At 41.6% G+C, this 24725-nt stretch overlaps 1 protein-coding gene across 1 annotated transcript in view; it reads right to left on the reverse strand.

The window, feature by feature from the left end:
- Positions 1 to 1516: 1516 nt before the first annotated feature.
- TDRD7 (tudor domain containing 7) overlaps positions 1517 to 24725 on the reverse strand; it is a gene marked incomplete at both ends in the record, with an annotated part of 35768 nt that continues 12559 nt past the window's right edge. Inside the window, 12 exons of the mRNA XM_079548586.1 lie at positions 1517 to 1737; positions 3813 to 3973; positions 4362 to 4849; positions 6312 to 6422; positions 7256 to 7390; positions 7518 to 7601; positions 9235 to 9369; positions 9509 to 9711; positions 10540 to 10651; positions 11164 to 11347; positions 14028 to 14611; positions 23946 to 24163. Coding sequence (XP_079404712.1) covers positions 1517 to 1737; positions 3813 to 3973; positions 4362 to 4849; positions 6312 to 6422; positions 7256 to 7390; positions 7518 to 7601; positions 9235 to 9369; positions 9509 to 9711; positions 10540 to 10651; positions 11164 to 11347; positions 14028 to 14611; positions 23946 to 24163 — 2636 coding nt within the window. The remainder of the gene's footprint in view (positions 1738 to 3812; positions 3974 to 4361; positions 4850 to 6311; positions 6423 to 7255; positions 7391 to 7517; positions 7602 to 9234; positions 9370 to 9508; positions 9712 to 10539; positions 10652 to 11163; positions 11348 to 14027; positions 14612 to 23945; positions 24164 to 24725) is intronic.

Consider the following 24725-nt stretch of genomic DNA (forward strand, 5'->3'; position numbering starts at 1 on the left):
GAAGTCTCCAAGAGCAGGTTCCTGAAGCACAAGGATGACAGCAAGATTGAATGCAAATGACCAATCAGGCTCCAGGCCAGTGCTCTTATCACAACTGAGTGCTAAGTGCCAAGGAAAGGAGCAGCATCCCTTACCCAGCCTGAGGTGAGAGGCAGTGCAAGAGAGCAAAAAGTGGAGTGACACAAAATGACTTTGAGATCAATACTGTCAACAGCAACTACTGAACAAACAGAAAAAAATTAAGGCATTTTGTTCTCCCTGTCGTGCTCTGGTCAGACCTATTGTTATCAGAACCCTTCAAGCCCGGTTTTTGGGTGCCAAGACGATTGTGGTTCAACCTGGCAGGCAGAGCTGCAGAATTCATCTGCGCAAAAGCAACGAGGCTAAATGAGTACCATCCTCCCTTCTGAAGGCTGTTTAGATTCCAGAGCAGCCACCAGCCACAACTGAGAGTGGGGACAAGAAAAGAAGCTCAAAAAGCATCTTCATTCTCCTGAACATCTCCCAGGCTCTTTCCTTTTCTACAAATGCAGCACTGCACATTTCTGAGCCACAGTTCCCTTTCTGCCCATTTCTCCCTTACCCACACAGGCAGCATGCTGGCAGCATCTAGGCAACAGGCTGTGAAACACAGTGATGTCTGTACCACCCCCAAGTACTTCCAAGGCCATTCAAGTTTAAAAGTCGACAAATATATATATATATATATATATATATGTATATATATATATATATACATACACACACACACACATACTGTGTTCAGAGGATTAGTGAGCACTGATCCGTGTGCTGGCAGGACATTCCTTGCTCCAGTTTCCTGGGAGCAGCAGCTGCTCAAAACTTCTCAGAATCACTTCCCATTAAAAGTGAACCATCAAAAAGGAGGAGAAAGAATGCCTTGAACTGAAGGAAAGGGAGCAGGATTCAGGAAACTCCTAACAAACAAGTACTCCAGTTGGGCAGTCCATGACTTCCTGTGAAACTTCCTTGCCCCTAGACTGGCATTTTCAACTATTCATCACCTGAGAAGTTACAGAGGGGGGAAATCTCACCCATAAAGCCTGTCTTAGGCTTTGAATCACAAGATTCAGAAATACAGAAGGTTGCTTCCTTGTTTCCCACGCGATAAAAATTCTACTAAAGAAAGAGCGAGTACCCAGTAATGGCAAGAACTACGTTTTAACAGCTATGAGATGAGAAGCCCACCAAAATTAAGGAAAAAAAATGTCAAGATCAGTTCAGCACTGTTTTATTGATAAATAACTTTTTATTTAGTATTTCCACCCAAACATTCTAGTATTGCAGTAGCAAACAAAGTGCAAAACTTCATAAAGTCAACTGAAGTCAACAGAAAGCAAACTTGTTAAGCAAATCTTTTTCACAGAACACAGGTTTTTGAAGTTTATCCCCTTATTCTCTTCAAGGCAATGCAAGAACAGTTAAATTCCTCTTTGAAATCCGTTACTTGTTTTATTACTACAGCAACCAAGCTGCTACATTTCAGAAGTGGCAATTATTCTGCTCCTGAAAGTTCTGCAAGACTCTGAGACACAAAGTCATGAATCCATATGTCGGTGTCTGGAAGAGACGTGTCCACTAAGTAAGTGACTATTCTCCGGTCCCAGGAATTAGTGCTCTCATTAATTGCCTGTATCTGTGCCACCAAGGGTTTCTTCTCCACGCGATTCCGAAATATTATCGATGCCTCTTCCGACCACTGCTGGCTTTTCACTCCTAGAACAAAGCAAGACAGGACTTCATTTGTAGGCTATGGCAGTGTGAGCGATGAAGTTTATGAAGAGATGGTGGGGCTTAAAGACTTGAGGAAATTGATATGCAAGTCGTGAAGGCAGCTTCAATCTAAAGCACAAGCACAAGCTTACTCATCTCCCACGCAATTATTAGAGACTAACATTTTCTCTCCTCAGAGCCGAAAGCTGCGGACAGCTTTGCAGAAGTGAAAGGCAAATGCACTAACTCGCTGAGCATTCCAAGAACAGCAGCTGCCACAGATGATCACGGCTTGTTACCTAGACAAAAAGGAAACTAAAGATCCTAACAAAAGAAAGCACTAATTGGTATTCTGACTGAGTCTGCTGAAGCAACAGCCTTCACTTAGACTTTCTCCATCTTAAAGCAGCAACATCTTCTAACAAACCTTCAAATCCCAAACTAGTCCTACAGACAGAACTGAAGGGAAATGCAAGCTAAATGCCTCACAATTCCTGCTATATTTTTTTTTTTAAGGAGGGAAATCTGCATCTCACAAAGGCTGCTCTGCTTAGGGGGAACTGTAATCCAAGCAGATTTTTGCATATAGTTGTGATTCACCAAGAGGCGACTCCTGCAGAGCAGGAATTCAGCCTCCTCACATCACTGCTGCTGCACAGCATCTAGACACAACGGGCTGCAAACTCTCTGCATGAATTCCCAAGCAGCAAGTTATGGCTATGAGAAACAAAACAGCAAAGTGACAACACACTGCTTTTGCTTTATCAGCAGCTAACAGGACAGAACATCACAAGCACATGAACTCCTTACAAGTTACAGTAAAAATGGAAAAAAAGAAAAGAATAGGGCAGCTCAGCTAGCTGCCTGGGATGCTGTGAGGCAAGAACATCCCATGACTTAGAGGCTCTCTTGGCAGGAACCTGTACAACCCCAGCACAAAGACACAGCTAGAAGTTAGCTTCACTGCCACACTGACCTCCTACAACCCCAGCCTAGTGGGAACACGTCCAACCTCTTGGCTAGTTCAAAGCAAGGTCGCACTGCGGATCCACAGAAGGCAGCAGCAGAGCACGAACTTCGTGCTGCCCTGTCAGTTTGCAACCCTGTGAGCAACCCTGCCAGGTTCTTGGAGCAACCTGGTGTATGGGAGGTGTTCCAGCCCATAGCAGGGGGCTGGAAATAGGTCATCTTGATCTTGAACTTCCTTTCCAACCCAAAACATTCTGAGATTCTATGATTTTCAGCAAGCAGATTCTGTAATCCAAGCTTTGTTTAAATCGTAGTGAGCAAACATGGAAATCATCAAGTAAGAAGAGAGATGTCTGAACACAAAAATGAAATAAAATTGGAGAAATAAGGAAGAGAGTGACCAAGTTTTAATTTTTTTTTAATTTTATTTGTACTTTCTCTATGCCCAATTCTATCAATTACATTACTGTAAGTTTGATGGATGAACATCAATTTCAGGCAACTTCTGCTTCCAGATATGCACTGGGAAACAGTAAATATGGCCAAGATGTGAAAGAAATCTTATCCAGAAACTCTGCATCTATTCCCTCACTTTTGCAGACCAGAATAAACTGAACATGAGTTTTTCCCCAACAGATACAGCACAACTTTCACGCTTCATGACCTGTGGTGTTTAAAGACCCCCACAGCACTTGGCCTTTATTTCCCTGTGTACTCTGCCTAAGAGCCACCATAAATATCAAATGACAACCATTTGTGACACTGAAAAGTAGCTGCTGTGAAGGTTTAAACATGCTTGATTTTATGCATGCTAATTAAGAGCACTGAATTAAATGAGTAGTAAAATTGAACCATCTTCTTTACTTATGTAAAGAAGAAAAACAGAGGCTTTTGTTAATGCCAAGTTGATGGTAAAGACAAGCTTGTTTGAGCAGGTTTTTGCAAGCATGCATATGCTTACTTTAACAAAAAATAATGCCTCTAGCATTCAGCTTTATCCCTTTTACAGTTCTACATACCTGGTACCCCCACTGATGTAAGACATAACCACACTTCCATCCCCCAGCTCATCCCCCCCCCCCCCAAAAAAGAAGATGCTGAATACATACCTGCAAGCTGAGCTTTTATAGCCTGGAAAGGAAGCTTCCTGAATTTATCCAGGAGTGGCTGTACTTTATCTATGCTGATAACCTCATGTTTACCATAGTCCAGCACATACACTGACAAAAAGCCTTTTCTAAGAATCCCTTTTACTATCACTCTGTACCACCTAAAAAAGAGGAAAAGAATAAACACAGTTTGTACTGACACGCTGTCAAGGTGCCAAAAACTAACAGGTAACCACAGGATGTTAACACATCTCAAGCTTCCCAGATCTGGTATTATCTGAATACAAAGTCCTTCCAAACACTGTCTGGAAACACGAAGCAATCTCATTTACTGCCCTAATCTCTCAGCTACCATCAGACATCTGCCACCTCATTAACAGCGCAGGACATGAGGCATTTCCCAGAGGAACAGCATTCAGGCCAAGAGTTAAAGAGGAATTCGTAATCCCGCCATTAACTCCAAAACAGCCAGGCATGTTGACTTACCAACATTTAAGGCACAGATAAAAGCCTCCCTTCACAGACTTTGCTTTTAATCGAAGCGCTTACCGATTTTCAATTTTGGCTGCATATAACTTGTTTGTTCCAATGTTCACCGGTCTCTCCTCTGCCATGCTGTAGTACAGGATCATTTCCTCCATCAGGACCTCCAGATTGTGTATCTCTTTCCAAGGCTGGACAATGAAGTGACCTGGGTGGCAGGCTACTGACACATAGACATCCATGAACCCTCCCACCTCTGACAAGGGTAGAGGCGGTGGCATCTCAGTGGCAGACTCTGCACCTCTGGGCTCCGCTGCAGGCTCCAGAGAATCCCTCCTCTCCAGCCTCCCCTGATTTAACTGCAGAGCTGCGTCACCTGTCACTTTGGTGGAGCCAGCCCCCGTGGGGGTGACGCTCAGGAAAACATCTTTCTGATGCTTCCACAAGTCTGCGTTTATAATCCGACGATTGATGCTACGATCCATCTTCGGGAAATCCTCCGGAGCAAACAAGTAGATGTGTGCGATTCCCTTTGAACCATCCTGCTTAACCACCTTTAAAAAGAAGGCACAGTTTAACTTGCAATTCACAACCACTGAATTCACATCGGAAGACAACATCTTCACACAGAAAAGAAACGGTTCATCGCTTTCTACATGCACAGGAGTATTTTCAGGGTTCTCTCAAATGCACTGATGAAATTTATGGATATTAAGCCACCCACAGCTGCTAAAAGCTGTTATCCTGCTAATGTAAAGCAGACAAAACTGGAGTTGGGTTTTGCTCTGCCCGAGAGGTTCAATCTCAGTGCTGTTTGACACAAAAGCACACGACTGCAGTTTTCTGGAAAACATTAGCCACTGCCCATAGAGCCCAAACAACCAAGTAATGCTAGTAACACTCAGTCCTTCAGAAACCCCTTCCTGTCCCTCTGCTAGATGAAACCTAGTAAATTAAGTACGGAATGAAATGAAGACAGAAGAAGCTTCCACGTTTGGATCGTGTATAGTTTTCAAGCACTAGCATAAAAATACTTAGCAACAGACATTACCGACAGCAGCTAGCATCACTGACAATAACCACTGAAATTGGAACTTGAGAAAGCCTGTAACATTTCTTTACAGGTTCTTCTGACGATTTTTCTAGCGTTCTCTACTAACCAGAGCCAGTTACTGCTACTTACAGGCAGCAAACGGGAGACAGGAACAAAAGCTTTCCAAAATTTAAGCACACACCTCTTTTACACTATTGAAACAAGCAAAAAAATATTACCACACTCAAACCATCTTTGAAGAGGATATTTAGAGGAGCCAGCTGCAACACTCACCAGTCCCAGACTATGTGAGTTACGTTTCAATCGTGAGTCCTTGTGTTAAAGGAAGCAAAAATGGACAGGGAAGCTACAAAACACGTTCTCAAACTGTTGCAACAATGTATGGACTCAGATTTTTAGGAGGAAATCAGCTCTGTTTAGTTTCTAGATAGGAAAAATATTTCCTTCAGAAGGATGTTCTTAGCTAACTGAACGCTGCCAATGGAAAAATACCATCTCAAGTATAACACAAGCCCATAAACAAAATAGTATACGATAATGAAATCACACTGGATTACAAAAACAAACAGACAAAGCAAAGGTGCTTTCCAGGGCCAATACAAAAACATCATCCTCTCGTAAGAGGCATAGAAAGGATTTAAGATTGACAGAACACATATGTATTTTCTTACCACGAAACAAAAACTGTGTTTATCATCAGTTGATAAGATCACTAACTGCATATCACTGGACTGGCACAGGAAAACTAGAAAAGCCATCAGCTGCTACATTCTTGGGAGGAAAAAGACTTCTAACGAGCCAGCTATTCTTATTCTGACTGTGACAGGAACAGGACTTCACACAGCAAACGTAACCAAGAGCTGGCTAGAAACTATTAGACGTCACAACGGATAAATTCTGATGAACGTTTAAGTTTCATCTCCCTCTGGATTTCAGGCCACACAGGCATTTCGACTATTTACCTGCATGCTGAATTCAGGATAATCCATTACATTGTCTCTCAGCCACAGCACAGCCTCAGGAGTCCACATGCCAGCGTCAGGAGGCAGATCTGCTAAGCAGCATTTTACAGCCTGAGAAGAGAATTAAGTATACAACAACAGGGAAAGTAGTTCATGCATTTCTATTTACAGAGCACTACTTAATACCCATAGATTCAGCAATACGTAGGTTGCTCCAAAAGTAATGCCTCCCATTTATTTCCTTGGAAACTGCAACAGACACGAAGAGCACAATATCACCATTTTACAGAGTAAACTCTCAGCTACAAAACACTGTTTTTCAACATGGTCACCATCAGTCATGGACAAGAGCCCTCGTGCTGCACTCCTAACAGCCTGCAGAGGTGACACACCACCATTGCATCTCTGTGCTCATGTTCACTGTTTGGTCTCCTTAAACATTCACCAAGTGCTGATGAATGTTAATGGGTTCCACTCCTTTACCCCCGCGTGGAGGAATTCAGTTTCCCATCTTTGCACTGTCCACACTTCCACGCCAGGCACCATTCTGTCAGGGCTGCCCCTTTGCTGCCATCTGTCACGTGGCAACAACATGGACTGGGATATCAGTGAGGAGGTTCAACCTCAACTGCTGTACCACCGACATTCACCTCTGACAACACGGGCCAAGGTAATGAAACAGGATGTGTTACTTTGCGAGCAGACCTCAGGTGTGACACACAGAAACATGCAAAACCAGTATCATAACTCACACAAATTTACAGAGCATCCTGCCAGTACGCAGGACTACATCATGACCTATTTCGGGGAGAAGATGCACAATGAAACACACTCCAATGCTGAGCACTAGTAACAAAGAAAATTCCTTACATAAGCCTGTAAGAAGCAGCACTAAGACACGGTCAAGAAATCTAGGGCAGGTTAGCTTTAACACATCTTTATACCTGGGGAGGGATTTTGATTACTTCTCTCAGGAACTGTGATGGGATTTCTCTAAGGTCTGATACTTTTACGTAAGCAACTGTTCCAGTATCCATGAAGCGAACTCCAAGCGCCCGTCTACTTTGAATTATTGTTATCTGAAATAAGATAGGAAGATGAAATACTGTGAGCAGATTCAAGGAAAGTAAGAAGACAGATTTAGGGGAACAGCAAAAAGTCTTTCCTGTGTAGGAAAACTTCTGCCTTTCTTTGAATACCTCTTACCTCTACTCGTGTCCATTTTCCTTTGCAATGAAACAAGCAGATTTTCCCACAGAAAGGTTGTGACACATTAAACTCAGATGCCTCCTGCAAATTCAAAACCAAAAGTTAAAATGCACAGAACTATCACTAGCACTTAACTAGCTGCTCCAAAAGCCACTCACAGAACAAACAGTTATGGAAAGCAACCACTTAATCTCAAATTGTAAAGCTTTTTTCTAGCCTCAGAAGTATTTCCTATCACGTCAGTAAAGCTTTAATTCTGTATACAGCCCAGGGAAGTTCTACAACCCAGAAGAATTACTACCCCTGGAGATGCTCAAGAAACATGGAGAAGTGGCACTCATGGACACGGCTTAGCAGGCATGGTGGGAATGGCTGATGGCAGGACTTGGTGATCTTAGTGGTCTTTTCCAACCATTATGATTCTATGAATTGCCAGCAAAAATGTGTTTGGAAGCAAAGAATATAAAAACCAGCAACCATTACCTTAATGTTCTGAAAAGCTGTGGAACTGTAATAGCTAAATGAAGTTCCTAACTTTATATATATATAAAATGCCAAGATGTTTAAAGAAACAGATTTACTATTTACTCAAAGCCTCATGGGGCTGATACTTGTTGTGATGACCCTAAGTAAGACAACAAGTCAAATGCTACCTTATAAAAAGCAAGAAGAGAACTCCCATTGGACAATCACACACATCTCAGTGTCATTAAGTTCTCAAGACAAGTTGTGGAGTCAAAATGGCTTCTGTCCTTTACAGCAATGAAAGGCTCTGTACACTCTGTCTAGAAAATCTGACTAGTTGCCTGCCTTTATGTTGCTAAAACTGTCAGTGTACACTTTATATTGCTTCCTGCATTGTTCAGTTTGCTTTAAACTGACTCTTGGTAACTGAAACATATTAAGGTGTTTCCAAATGGAGCATGCACCACAACAGGAACATACCTAAAAACATTTTGAAAAGGTGGATTTACAAGAAGTGGTTCTAACCGTGCCTGACTTTTCAAGGATCTGCATTTTATGATTTCAGCTAGATATCAAAAAATTAGACTCTCTTCAGATTTCTTCACTTTGCATAAACCCTCAGATCTAGTAAGGTTTGCTGCATGTCTGCTAAGGGCAGGTAGGATATCAGACTTCTCTGTCATATGTCTGCTTTAAAGCAACTTCATTATTTCAAAGACACCTCCTATACATCAGTTCTGTTTGAAAGGATCCACATTTAAAAGCTAAGTGTACAGACATGCAGCACACGAGACCAAAGTCAAGCTGAAAAGCACAGACCTTGGTTCTGTTTTAGACAATCCTTCCACTGTCACTTCAAAGCGTGCTGTGAGCTGTTTATACACCTGAACACCAGCATGTAGGTAAAACTTGAGGAAAAAAAGTACGGCAGATCCTCCACAGAATTTTTTTTTCCCCCTAATCAAACCAAAGCAGTTTCTATAGGAAGCTTCTCATTATGGGTCACTTCTGTTACTGCTGTAACTACTCAAAGAAATATAGTAGTAGTTACCGAAGCCACAGGGAGAGAACTTCCAAGAGCATCAACAGACACTCTCACATCTGCATCCCAGAAGATGGCACAGAATTTTTAGCTTTTTTAAACAGACAACACAGATGCCTCAGATACTTGAGCTTTTATAGAAGAAAAGGACTGATACACCAGAAAAAGACCACATGATGCGACATATCTCCTCCACTGCACACCTACCTTGTGAAGTAAATAGTCTTCTATCTTCTGCAAGACTTCAGAAAGCTTAGACAAGCCTTCAGATGGCAGCTGACAATACAGGTTTCCATCTGAGAGAATACTGGTTACTCTGACATTCGTATATAGTGTATCTACCTAAGATTTTAGTAAGTAAAAAGAAAAAAACAAAACATACACAGTTTGTGAATTTGTGAGTGCTGGTTTTTTTTGCCCGTTAAAAATCTTTGTGGTCAGTGATTTTCAATGAATTAAATAGGAAGCAGGCAGACAGTACCTGCAGGTTCAGTTCAAAAGACTTGTCATACAAAGCCTTCAGACAAGTTGCATTGATGTTGATATCATCTTCTCCAGAAGTGTCATACAGAACAAAAAGAGGAATATCACTCCTTTCCAGTATTTCCACAGCAAATATTTTGCAGTATGTCTGCAATTCTACAGCCTTTACTAGGAGAGGATCATCACAAAATACTTCCAGCCCTGTAAGGCAGAGCACAATTTTTTGAATCATTTTATTGAAGGGAAATATAATAATGAGGACTGTTTGAAAGAGGAGTCCTTCTAAGAATCAGGAGGCAGTTGGAATGTCCCACTGGACTTCTACTTGCATTCTACTGCCTGCCTCCCTTAGGGCAGAAACCTGTCTTCAAGGGGGAAAAGAAGATCCTCTTCAGAGACAATCAAAGAATCAAGGCAAATGTGTAGACAAAATGAAGAAATGCATCCGAGTAAAAAAATACACTAAGGGTCATTCTTGTCAATTTCATATATTGAAAACAAAATAAAGCATTCTTAAAAAGTTAGAAATGCCCACTAGTCTTAGGCAGTTAAGTAACTTCCAGCAGGGTCAAGGAAATATGCCAGCGCTGAGTGGAGAAGGATCACTTTAAAATAAGTGAATGAGATCACAGATCATGTTAATTTGCATTTGTGGTAGGAGCAGTTAAGCTTATACACTATTTCATACAACAGTGGGTGTTCTCTTTAGACTTGCAGATCCTGAAGGTAATTCATCCAAGATAAGTGCAGAAACAACTAAGCTTTATTAGAGAGACACTGGGGTCTTCTGACAAAAAGGTTTCTTTATAGAACCTTTCTTGTCTTTCTGCTTGGATTGGATTCTGCTTGGATTACAGACAAGAACCTTTCTTGTCTGTATCTGCTTGGATTGTTATTTATAGCTATTTACAGACTATTTTTTAGCTATTTTGGATGGGTTCTAGTACTCTGAGTAACTACACATTAGCATCACAACTCCCAGGCATTTCAATCCGTAAGTCTGTAGAATCAACACTGGTTTTCTCTTACCTGCCAGTTTACACTTTGCAACTTGAAATGGAAGTGAGCAGAACTGTTTGTGAAGTTTGTACGTCCTGTTGCTTTCAATAATCTCACTGAAGCCATGGTCAACATAATACACCTGACAGTGGAAAAAGAAATAAATAATATGCTTTTAAATATATGCTATTGAGTTTATGGAAAATGTATTAAGCTACTGTGTTCTGGGCATCCAGTGAACAGGCACATCAGTTTTCACTGTGTTACTGCTGTGTAACACCACGAATCTCATGTTCATTTCCTTATTTAGACGTTCAGTGTCTTACAGAAAAGCTTCCCAAAGTTTCTGTAAAGCTATCATCTCCGACAGAATCTCTCCACAGGAGCAGTGCTGGAAGGACTCAGCACACGACCTCAAACTGCATGAACAAAGGTGGTAATTTTAACTTGTAGATGGCCATTTAATTTTGGCAATCACACAACTTAAAAGAAACTTTTAAAATGTCCTCAGTTTTTCATTTAATCGAAAACAGAAGCACTTCAGGTTGGAAAAGGAAAGAATGAAGTAACACAGAATGCCTGAAAACTGACTGCACATGGGAGAAACAATTGTTTCAAGCCTTACTACAAATGTCAAAACAAAGAATCACTTGCCTTTAATCTTTTGTCCTCCACAGAAACTATCTGAGCACGGAGCCAGGCTTCTTCAGTGTGCACAGCTACAAGTTGCCCAACGCTTGGACAAGTAATCTGTGATGCACTGGAATTCTTACTATAGTATGCTTTCATTTTATCTTCCATTTGTTCCTGAGCGCCAGAATAATCTTTGCCCACATATCTACAATCATTTCAGTATAAAAGCACCAAACAAACAAACAAAAATAACAAACGAGAGTTAGCATGAAATGTCAAAAAGCTGAATAAAAACCCAAGATCCTCTAAATTAATAGATTAATAAATCATGGATATATCCAAACATATTCTATGTGCATCTGTATCCAAACACAGGGCAAGAGGAAAATACTGGCTGACAAAATAGAGCTATTGTTCAGTGCTAAACGCTGCCCAGTGACACAGAATCTAACACGCATCTTTAGAAACAAATCTTACTTGATTATTACAGCCACACAGAAGAATTTGACAGTAAGAGCAGGTTATGCGGGATGAAGCACAAAAGAACTGTAGGAGCACCTGAGTTACTCTGTCACTAGCAAATACTACCTTCAGCATGTTTTCACTGTAGACCGTGAGCACAAGGCATCTAAAATAAAGCTTTACAGATCCCTGCCAAGCCCCATGCTGTTTACTCTCAGCCATCAGAACAATTCCGAGATCAGGCAGCTGATCTCCAGTTCACACTGAAGCAGTCTGCCACATGAATCCTTAATAACATTCTGAACACACCAGAAACAGATCAGATGCAGCAGCCAGAAGGAAAACTTATTCCTATATTTGACAGGCAACACGAGCAGGTATACAATACTCAAAAGTTTACTTCCTGACATTGGTTTCAGCAGGACATGTAGCTACAGGAGAAGCATTACAGCAGAAAGTTTAATAACGTGCAGAACCTCCTGCCCTGCTACTTTCCAGTAGCAGCTAAGCAGCCTACTGACAAAGATTTTGGCTGCTAAAGACAACTGAAAAAAATATTTTTCATGATTTATAGGAAAGAATATTGGGAAAAAACCTCCAAAAAAATGTTACACACAGCTTGCCAGACAAGTCTGCATTCAGCATCACTCTTAGTCTGAACTGGGACTAGTAACATGCCAAGGAAAGCCTGGTCCTTCACTGTGAAAGGAACTGGGGGCGTTATGTTTCCACAGTGAAGCAAACCGTGACATTTTCCATTCAAAAACATGAGAGAAACGTATTGATTTTTTTCTTGGCATGGCAAAAAATTTTTTCCCCCTTAAAGTCTACTTGTGACCTGGCGCACAAAGTACGCAGATCTCCCAGCACTCTGTCCTGCACTGAGGACGACGCTCATCACCAGCAGCTAATGCCCACGTAAAGGTGACAAGTCCAGAAATTTTAATATTTAATACTGTACAAAAACTCTGGTACAAAATTCAGGAATTGCTGCCTCAGAGGAAGTTCAATGCAAGCAGACCAGCTCATCAGTGTCACAGCTCAGCCCACGGACGCAGAGTACTCCATTTTATCCCCTACAGCCACGCTCATTTAATGACAGGATTGAGGCAGCTGTCCAGAGCCAGGGTGCAGCTGCAACCAGAGATTTATTACATTTCTCATTCCTGAGACAGACAGAACTAATGCCTCCCAGCCTGAACCGAGTCCCTTTCCCTCACCTGGGACAAAAAAAACGGAGAGCACTGGAAGGCTGCAAGGTTTCTTATTTCAAGACAGTGTTCTGAAGCAGAACCTTTGAAAAAGGTCACGGGGAAGACCCCCAAAACCAGAGAAATAATACAATCTGGAGAACACTCATCTGCTCACAAAAAACAGAGAGGAAGTGCACTACAGGAACTAGGCCAGCAGCTGAAACAAAGGGGCCAACATTCTCCAACAAGAACTTAAGTCTCAAGTGTGGGGATTTCCACAGAACCATCAGCCTTGATGACTATTACCTCAGAGAACGACACTGACATGAATAAAGTTCAGTGCTGAGCATGCCAACAAAGTAATGACAGCTAGAGAAGAAGGAGGACTAAATTTCAGCCTTAAGGCTAGTGTGCTATTTACAGCCAGAAATGAGGAAATGGATGGCATATGATTAACAAGAGGATCTGTAAGTAAATCACAAGTGCTCCTACTTAGCTCAGCTGTGCTCAAAGGTCCTGGCTAGGATCCACCTCGTGAAAGACAAAACTGTAGAAACTAATGGCAAAAGACAGAGCTACCAATGCACTGTATTACTTGGCAGCTATGCAATTCAAGTTCTGAAGTGACAGATAAACCTGTTTAATATGAAGCTGAATTTGAAATAAGTTTCAGAATTAATAAACCCCCCAGAAAAAGTTGATCTTTTAAGTTCTAGGAAGATATAAACAAAGTTTGTTATCCCAATAGCGAAGTAAGGAAAGCTTACCATAGCATTTCCTTAAATACTGACACAGAAACTACAATCCACTTCTTACACCATGCTCTGAGGCTATGCTAGTAACCACCAAATCAGGAACCAGAATAGTTTGATGGAAGCTCCTCCATCCCCAAAAGATAAAACTGCAGTATAATCTGAACAAACCCAACTCATAACTAGTTAGAAGCAAGTTAGTTATAAGTGTAAAAAAAATGCTTTGATAGTTGTTAGAGTAATATCTGAACGCTGCCACATGTCACAGTCAGATTATTTCAAAAAAGCCCTCCAATAGCAAGTCCTACCTGCTTTGACTCTCAGTCAAGCCAATGACAAAATCCATCAGCTCACCAGCATTAAAAAAAAACCGTTTAAATACAACACAAAAAATAGTTTAGGTTTAATTGTTAGCATGCATAAATAACAAAGTCCTGCAGACCTGTGCGCTATATGGACAAAAAAAAACCAAACTTGCCTAATGATAAGTTCATTAGTGTTGTTTGCTTCTATCACCAAGATGGACACAGGTCCTTCTGATGGTATAATCAAAGGAGGAACAGATGATACACTTTCTGGATATTGGTCCTTGGACTCCTCATGCTGTTGTTCAGCTGCGGCCTTCACACCATCAGGGATCTGGACTTTCTCAGCAACATTCAGATTCTCATCAGTGCAGCTTTGGGTTTTCACATAGAGGATGGCCTTTTGAGGGGCATTAGATACAAAGTCCACTACACATATATCTGAGAGCAACTGCAGATTATTTAGAATGCCTTCTGGAAATTTTCGTTGGTAAGTGTCTTGGTACAATTTGGGAAGTGCATCAGCCCAGAGACCACTGGGATATTTCACCAAGATATTAACCACATCTTGCTTGAAGTCACTACTACATGAAGCAGACTCAGCCTCCACGCTTGTCTTCAACAGTGGGCCTACTTTTGAAGCCGTAACATTCTGAGGTGCCTTGTCTTGCTCTGTATTGCTTTTCACTGCTGGTGGTATTCTTTTAGTAGGATAAAGAATTCCGTATGTCTGATCACCTGTGCATACTTTCTCCACCTTGGGAAACAAAAAGAAGAGTTAATGATGAGCTGCATCTTTAAGCCTAGAGCATTTTGACAATTACATTTATATGACGTGCATTTTATACAGACTTGGAAGTGAGCATCTGCAAGGAGCTACGCTTAAGGCAAATAGTACAGTCAAATAATTTCTTGCAATGCTTCCTTCTCCAGTTTGGGGGGAATATCAAGTGTACATCGCTATAGTAGAGAAGAAATACGAGATCTACTTAGGTGGAAAAAAGTCCTGACTGTGCATAGATTTCCTTTTTTCCCCAAGGAGGAGCAGATGATGATGGCACACTCCACAAACTTAAGTGTTTTGCACATTAACCTCCCTTCCTGATCTCTTCCACACAGATAAGCATATTACAACCAAAATTTCCATTTCAGTCCACTAAGGGAAAGAAGATTTGATTGTGTATCTCAGATACTGTCCTGTAGCACCGTAAAAGCAGTCTTCTATTGCATTCAGGGAAAAGCATTTTGTTTAATGAGTTACGAAATTAAGGAGAAAATTTCTGGATTGCAATAAGTTTCATATTAAATTTGACTAAGCCACTTTGCACCATGCCCTCAACCTCCCTTCGGATCCAGATGTTTCACAAGTCCACGTCTCCCCTCTGTTTCAGTAATGAGTATCTCACACAGTCCAAGCCACAACCTTGAAAACACCATTTGAAAACTGCAGAAACAAACTCACAATAGCTACACAGCTTCAACCAAGACAACCTAACTTAGAATGTAAAAGTGAGGCGATAAGCTATCAGTTGTTTTCATGTTGGTCCTGAAACAAAAGGAACTCCTACAATAAACAAGTTGAGCAGCTAGATTATCTGCTACTCTTCAGGCCTAATATTTGCCTTTATTGTGGTATCAACACCAACAGAACTTCATAAGCCTCGCAAAAATAACTTTTTGCTGTTTTGTCTTGGAAACACACAACTGTGAGCATAACAGAGCGACTGAGAAGCTTTAGCTTACACAACAAGAACTGTGTTTGTCTCTCTTTATCAACAGAGACAAGAATTCAGCTCCAATACACCGGAAAAAATTACAAAGATGATGATTACTGTGAAAAGAACCATGCACCTTATCTAAACCCAAGAATAGCATTCTTAGTATTCTTCCTCCCACCCCTCCCCACCCCCTCAGTTCTGCTCCCTTTACCTCCGTACAGGAAGGAGTGAGCAAATGGCTCTGCTGTGCTCAGCTGCCTGATGTGTTAAACCATAACTGTACAAGAGCACTTCATATACTTTCTGTGCACTGCATCTTCCAGACTAGTGCAAAAGCAAGCTGTTACACAGATCTTAGAGACAGGTCTTCTATACACAAGAACAAATCATATCCAAAAGTGGCAGAAGATTTTACTCACAAAAAAAAAATTAAGCATGACACTGTGAATGTTTTAGCAGTCTTGTGCACTCAAGGCAGCACATCTCTACCCTTCTTTATCAGTGAAAACCAGAGCAGTAATACTTCCAGCAAGAACCTCAGCAAGAAGACAACATAAGAAGGCAAATGAACATATCCATGAATCCTCAGCTTCAGGAATCCGTGCTGAATCCACAAACTTTTGGGCCTGAATCTTTTCAAGAAGGCTCACTAAGCCAAGGAGACACGCAAAATTACTCTTAACAGGATGGAGGTAAAAGGTAGTGTCCTCCAGATATCCATATACTGAAAAGTATGTATCTGTTATAAGGTAAGAGTGTACAAAAATTATATCAAGTACTTCAAACCTGTGGAACTTGCATCAAGTCCTTACGCATCTCTGCTATTTACCTTGATAAAAGCAGAAAACAAAACACGTACAGATACATAACAGAAAGGACAAAAGAAGTGAAACCAACTACACATTTCATCATTCCCTAACAACACGAGAAAACTGCACAGAATTTTGGAGATCTACAAAAGCTGGGGTGACACCAAACGCAAATCAAATTGCTCCTGTCCTTGATCAATGAAATTCAGAAGGTTTCCAAAGATAGAGACCATCAACTCTTCACACGCTGAAGAATTTCTCACCACAGACAAACAGAACTTTCCTCACAGCAATCTGTGCTGGTTGATTTTTTGACATTTCATTCTGCATTTGATTTCATTTTCTCCATATAACCCCTTTATGCTTTGGAAAGCTGACAACATATTTTCTCTTCGCCTTCTCTAAATACTTTAACCAAAGTAACTTTAGTGTAACTAAGCATTTCCTTTTCTTTTGGCTCCATGCTAAACTTCATGAGATCATCGGCTCTGCAAGAGATCTTAAACTTAATTTGTTTATTCTAGAACACAGTAATACTGAGGAGCCTGTCCTCTGCTCTGGATTTAAAACTGATTTTTTTTTTTTTTTTTTTTTTAATTTAAAATCTATGGAAGTGAAAAAATTTACATCACTGCATTTTAAGCCAAAGTGGAATCTTCTGAGAGGGAGGGAGAGAGAGATGGAGAGAGAAAAGGTCCCAGAATCAAAGATGTATCTCAAAAACTGAACAAGACAATCAAAGGCTTCCATGCCTACAACATGTTGCTACAAGTTAAATTGCTATTCCCAGTTTAAGTTAGAGGGTAAACTCCAGGAGATGCTTATTTGACTTCTTAAATTACTATTAAAACCGTTGGTTTTATAGTGAGGAAAAAAATAAAACGGATAGAATACCATAGTCTAGAAAGTTCTAGTTATCTGACCAACAAACATCAAAGGAAAAGAAAGTTCAGATTATAAGTACAGACTATTTAAAAATAAAATCTTAGGTCTAGCCTTTGATCTAGCTATGGTAAAGACACTCACCCCCATATGAATCAAGACAGATTAAGGCCTGAAGATGCAACAGAGCAAGATCTAAGTGGAATCTTGTATTAAGGGGAGACTCCAAAAGTCCTTTTTTTTTAAAAAAAAAAAAAAAAAAAAAAAAACAACAAAAGAACAACCCAATGAAATTAGGCTAGAAAGGGCTGCAGGCAGTGCATCAGTATTTTCAAATCACTTTAAACTCCCTCAGCAATTACAAAATCCCCTCAACAAGCATAGCATTTTATCCATGCACAAATCAAGTTTTTTCCTCCACGAAGAGTTACTCCAGAACAGAGCACAGCTACACAGACAAGCAATATCACTGCTGAGAAGTAGCAGTGGGCGCAGTGCAAAGTACGGCTCGCAAAATGCAGGAGACCGGCAGCGACTAAGGCAACTTTAGTGCAAAAGGGACCCCTGGTGGCCATACAATACAACTGCTAGCTCAAAGCAGGGCCAGTAGCTTCGGTCACCCGGAGCCTCCTGCATTTTAGCTGAGAAGCTCTTGGAGGGTAGGGAGCGCAGAATTTCATTAGGCTTACATTTCCGAAAAAAGGGTTCTTCCAAACTCTTGTGAATGTCCTGAGCTGCAGCATTTCTGCTCCTTGTCCTGTCACTGCGCCTCACCAAGGAAAGTCTAGCTCTGTTTTCTCTCCCCTTTGCTTTCTCTTCCTTAGTTTGACGAAAAGCTTTTCTCATCACCTCTTTGAGGCGTGTTTTCACGACGGCGGGCAGCTAAACTCCTCTACACCATTCTCACTCTTCTTATTCAAAGGGGAAGTGGGAGAGAACATGACGGAAAAGGGATCAAGAGTAAAGATAAGCATAGGGAGACTTCTCACCAATCGCCATTGTGGAAAAAACAGACTCAGCACAGGGAGACTTAGCCCACAGTGCTTTGTCTCTCCTGCTCCTCTATGGTCACCCGCTGTCCCTGCTCCACATCCTTCCCCAGCTGATCCCACACGGGCTTCCCAGAGGCTGCAGCTCCCCAAGCACCACTCCAGCATGGTCACCCCCTCCCCCAGCTGCCGCTGCACCGCAGTTTCCCCTTTCCTCATCCAGAGCGCAGCCAGCACTTCTCACCGCCCCGCTCTGGCAGCAGCGGGTCCCTTCTGGAGCTGCTCAGCCCTGACACAGGGCAGTGCTGGGCTCTGCTTATAGAGGGCAGCCCTGCCTGCAGCCTCCGCACACCAAAACAACAGTCTGTACAAGAGAGATGTGTTGCAACGTGCTGCAGATCATCCCGAATGAAATTGGAAGCACAAAGCTACCTTTACGCATTGTGTCTCCCGGCTAGCTCTGCTTAGCTGGTGTTCCACAGAGGCAGAATGATACCTGAAGGACTATTAAGCTTTACAGGCTAAAGACTTGGCAGCAGACCAAAAAGAGAAGATCCCTAGAGACCTTTAAGCCTCTTAACTCCAACAATAGCTCTCAGGTTCCCGGTTTAGAAGGCAGCACAGATGCTGACTGAGACAGTATTTATAGACAGGAAAATATCCCTATTTCAATAAGATGCTTCACTTTAATTCAGTGCAATTTAGTTTAAGTGGACAGCATTAGTCAGTGATTTCTTGCACAGAAAATGATATTAAAGCAGCAACAGATTCCTCCACTCATAACAACAAGCTGCTGCAGTGCTTGGCATCCACAGTAACAAGCAAAAAGGTTAATGAGAGCAAATTCCAATCAGCCACTTTACGACCAATATCTCAATGTTATATCCAGAAGAGTCTATAGACACACCTACAAGGTCCCTCCCATATGGCTAGCAAGCCTGCTTAGCAAGCACACTGTGCTTGCTGCTGCTTCTCAATTAGAGCGATTACAAGAGACCATCAACAGATGCCAGAACATTACCAAGAGCAAAAGTTTGAATCATGCTGCAAAGAAACAATGTGTTTGTACTAGGCCCAAGGAAGTTCCCAAAAATGAAAATCTGGAGTGTGAAATAATGTAACAAAATTTGAAAGCCCCCAAATGAAATACTGACACTGCAACTGAGTAAAACAAGTAGAACAGAGAAGAAAAATGAAGCCTGTTCTTTTTCATATACACATACAGAGAGATGAAGAAAAACTTGTGTGTTGCTAGGACAAAAGCTCTGTAAAGTGTGCAGCTAAACCACTACATGTATATACACACATCAAAAGAATCAGAATGACTTGAGTTTTACTTACTGTGCACACTGAGGATGAAAGACCAGGCACACTAGCAGCCTCCCTAGAGCATGAAGACACTTTCCACCAAGGAAATGGAGAAAACACCTTGAAATGAGTCTTTCAGTGACTTTTTTTTTTTGAAGACTCCACTCACAGCTGGCACATACAGCCATATTCTGTTACTTTTCCGCAAGACAGGGAAATGAAACGCACAGCAGAGGCCAGTTAAAAAACAATTTTGTGACAAACAGGAAAATCTGGTTCTGTTATCCTTGTTGTAACAGGTTTTCAAAGACTGCTCTAAAATATACTGATCAGAACCATCACAGCGTTTAGATAAAATAACTCATCACAGTTCCAGAATAGCTGAGGCTGGGACATCTGGATGTCTCCTAGTCCAGCCCCTGCTCAACTACGGGTCACCCAGAGCAGGTTTCTTCAATAAGCAGAGCAAGAGAAAGTTAGCTATCATGATGTGAGAACACATCTTCAGGAGACAGTTCGCAGGGCTGGTGTGAACTGTGCCAGCTTTCAGACATACACACACATTACCAGCCATTACCAATAGATCTGTCCCCTTCATCTGCAAAGCACTTTCCAGTTCTTAAGCATACACTGTGTCATGTGTGTACACATGTATTAAACATGTAAGCAATCAGACATGATTTTTTTTTTTTTACTAACTCAAGTCCATCACTCTGTGTAGAATGATTTTTGCATCACAAGTGAACTGTGCTGTGAAGAATACTTCAAGACTGAAAACCTTACACAAGCAAAGTTGCTCAAAGAGTACAACTGGCTACTATGGTAATACTCATCTTCTCTGACGTGACACAATTCATTCTGAACTGTATCGAAAAAACTCATCTGCCAGATGCAGTGGGATCAGGTTAACAAAGGGGGAGGATGCTGACCAGAAACAGATTGAGGAAAAAAAAGCAGTTCTATTCTGGTTTGTGGGACTGTTTACCAGCTGATCCTGTCATCTCCCTGAGTCTTCAGTTTTGCTTTCTGTGAACTGTCACAACTTCTTCAAAGTGCTGAAGTAGTAAGAATAGTGACAAGAAAAAAAAAAAAAAAAAGAGGCAAAAAACCAATGAAGTATCCTCCCTGGGAACATATGCCATCTACCAATGGAGTCACAGCGTCAGTGGATAAAGGAAGAGAAACCAACATCGTCTACCAGGACTTGTGCAAAGCACGTGACACTGTCCCACGTGACATGCTGGTCACCAAATTGGAGAAAAATGGATTCGATGGATGGACCACTTGCTAGGTAAGGAATTGGCTGGACAGCTGCACTCAAAAGAGAGTTGCAATCAATGGCTCAGTGCCCAAGTGGAGACTGGTGATGAGTAGCTTTTGCCAGGAATCAGTGCTGGGACAGATGCTATTTAACGTCTCTGTAGGCAACACGAACAGTGGGATCAAATGCACCTTCAGCACGTTTACAGACAACGCCAAGCTGAGCGATGCAGTGACATGCTGGAGGGAAGGGATGCCATCCAGAGAGACCTGGACAGACTTGAGAGGTGGACCCATGCCATCCTCGTGCAGTTCAACAAGCACAAGAGCAAGGTCCTGCATCTGGGTCAAGGCAATCTCAAGCACAGATACAGGGTGGGCAGAGAATGGCTTGAAAGCAGCCCTGATAAGGATTTGGGGTGTCAGTTGATGAGAGATTCAACACGAGCCAGAAAGGTGCGCTTGCTGCCCAGAAGGCCAACCATATCTTGAGCTGCAAAAAGAGAGATGCAACCAGCAGTCCACAAAGGTGGTTCTGCCCTTCTACTTTGTTCTTGTGACGTCCCATCTGGAGGTGTCCAGTTCTGGGGTCCCCAACACAAGAGAAGGACATGGAGCTGTTGGAGCAGGTCCAGAGGAGGGCCACAAAGATGATCAGAGGACTGGAGCATCTCCCTTACAGGGACAGGCTGAGAGAACTGGGCTTCTTCAGCCTGGAGAAGAGAAGGGACCTTACAGCAGCCTTCCAGTACCTGAAGAGGAAAGCTGGGGAGGGACTTTTAATAAGGGCAGGTAGTGACAGGACAAGGAGAAATTGATTCAAGCTGGAAGAGGGTCAGTTCAGTCTCAGTACTAGGAAGAGATTCTTTACTGCGAGAGTGGCGAGACACTGGAACAGGTTGCCCAGAGAAGACGCATTTATCCCCACACTGGAGATGTTCAAAGCCAGGCTGGATGCAGCTGTGAGCAACTTGGTTTGGTGGGAGGTGCCCCTGCCTATAGCAGAGGCATTAGAACTAGGTGATCTTAAAGGTCCCTTCCAACCCAGATCATTCTACAATTCTACTTCCTGTTTGCAATGATAAACAACTTGTAATGAAAACTGCTCCAAAACAAACAAAACCCCATGAGTCCATTTTTCCTTTCTTTTATCTATTTATTTACAATCATGCATCTCTGACAAGTCAGCCTTTGGAATCTGACCAGCACCAGAGATAAGGTTTTGCACTCAGGGGAGCAGACAGTTCAGCAAAACTGAAGATCCTACTAACAGAACTATTGAAACAGACCTTTCTCTTCCTGATGGAGGTCTGCCTGATCAGCAAAAACTGCTTGAGGACGCTTTGCCCCAGCCTAATTGCTCATTAAAGCTTGGCTATTATCTGTAAGTGATAAACAGTAAATAAATACTTTGTACTTTTCAGTTTAGTAGTGCAAACTGTGATACTACAAGCAAGATGCTCAAGTAAACTGACCTAAAGAGGGTAGGTAAAATCCCAATGGAGAACACAGACAATCTAATCTTCGGCTGTTGGTCCCCCTGACTGAAAGGAGAACACTAAAAGCAAGGCTATTAAAAAGCCTCTAATGTACAGTGATTTCTAGAGACTTCAGCTCACTTGATGCAAAGTTCTTCCACTGTTCCTGACTGAAACCTAGAGACAGAAATGATTGTTTCTCTGAAAGGAAAAACAAAATGAAATTACTTCCCCGTAGAGAAAAATTTAGAGATGTGAATTACTGAGAAATGACACTGTCCAGGGCAGAAACCTCAAATCTTCAGTTTGGTGACACTGAAACCATACTACAGAGTTCATTGCTTCACGGTTTGTAACTAAGCTACTACTGATCAGCATACATTCAATAAGAGTATGTGTGCTGTCTCTTTAACAGGGCGCTAAGAGATACACCAGGGATTTTCCTGTTCCGAAGCAGGCAGAAGCTCGCAATGTAAAGTATCAAAAGAGGCAGCAGTAATTCAGAAATTAGTAATGGCATCTTCTTTAACAACACCATTCCGTGTCCTTTCAGAGGATCTACGCTGCTCTACGCAGAGGACTTGTTTGAACCTGCAATTAACACTGCTTGAAGAGATTTGCAGTAGCCTTCTATTAAGCCCCTAATTCAATCTTCTCTGTGCCAGGGCCACAGGTATACTTTTTACATAAGTCAACTGAGGCAGACTCCACAGGTTCATTAACTTATTGTCTCCTACAATAAGACTGTGCCAAGGCAACTTCATTGTTAAGCCTTCTGTTGGACTGAGCATGCTGTACTAGAGCATTTTCACAGACTTAATGACTGCTTACTTACATTAAAACGAATGTATCTGTTTGCTAGAAAAAAAAAAAGAAGAGATAAACTCAGCAGATAACAAGCAAATGGAAAGCATACAAAAAAGAGAAGATCCCGGGCGAACAGTAACGTTCTGTCTGGAATGTTATCTTGATAAGATTAAAATTTGCTGCATGAATTAAGCAACTCACAGCAGTCTGCTCTACAGGTAACACAGGAAGTGTTATCAACCATTAAAACAAACCACTGCTGTTTACAATAAGTTACTGATGTCTGTAATAAGACGTGACAAATTTTGTGTGTATTAGAATGCCCTAATAGCATGCAAATACTATTACTCCTGAAAAGCAAGTATTCAGGATCAGCAGAACCCTTACTTTGCATTTCATATAAAATACTTTGCAGTATAGAATGAAAAGTCACCTCAAGCAGACAAGATTCTCATTAACATCCTCCCCGTGTCTTGGTTTGATGTTGAAGTTGGAAGCATCTACTGATAGGACTGACATGCTAAAGTAAAGCTTTTCAAGAAACAAAGCCTTGATGCAAAGTAGCATTCTACCTTAAAGGGAACCATCAGTGCAGAGGAAAAGACAAAAGCACAGTGACTGAAGAATCTTAAGTTGTGGTGAGACAACCTGTAAGTGGGGGCTCAGCCTGATACCAGTGCCTCATAGCGATTTTTTTAAGTGTTGTTTCGAAGACATTGATTTTTTTTTTTTTTTTAACTGCTACGTATTAAAAATAACACTTGGCAAATGAGCACTCAAATCTGAAGGGTGTGGGCATCCTTCAAAAAAAAAAAAAAAAAAAAGATATTCAATACTTACTGTGCACACATGAGGCCAGTGCTCAAGCTGATGGAGCACTGTTGTACCAAGCTCTTCCCTGTATGTTTCCTCATAAATCTGTGCTATCTTCGACATCCAAACACCATTTCTGTACTTGCTCAAAATCTCCTTAATGCGGTTTTGAATTTCACTGACGTTAGGAACAGAACGGCCAGAGGCAACAGTATGCGTCTCCACACCAGATGTACTCACGTTATCTGTTAAACAAAAAGAGAGCCTTCAAATAAACAATCTTCTCAGTAGAGACAGATTTTAACTTGCCTACTTAAAAATTAGTCATGGGAATTGCCAGTGTAACACCAATTCTGACACACTACTCTCTTGTACAACTGCTTTGAGTCACTTTCCATTGGAAAGACACGTGAAAGCCTCATACAATCAGACACAGTTGAAATAAAATTTTCAATTCCTGCAGTTCTTTTCCTAGGCAGGTAATGAACCTTTTCTCAGAAAGGATTCTGAAAGGGGATGCAAAATCTCTGGCAATAGTGCAGCCTCTCAGCAACAACGAGGCTATCTCCCAAGACAGACACAGTTTTTTTTTCCTCAAGTACACAGGCAAAGATAAAACAAAACACCTAAGTACATTCATCCAAACAAAGAGATATACAAAATAGACCAAAGATTCACTTTCATTCTAAGATACGTCCTAAGTAAAAGTCTGAATCCACACACTCCTGATGATCGCTGGACGTCCCTTCCATCCCCTACAATTCTGAGAGCCTGTGAATGTTCAGCTGCTTTGTGTGGCTTCGTGCA

Source organism: Tetrao urogallus, assembly GCF_951394365.1.
Source record: "Tetrao urogallus genome assembly, chromosome: Z".
NCBI lineage: Eukaryota > Metazoa > Chordata > Aves > Galliformes > Phasianidae > Tetrao > Tetrao urogallus.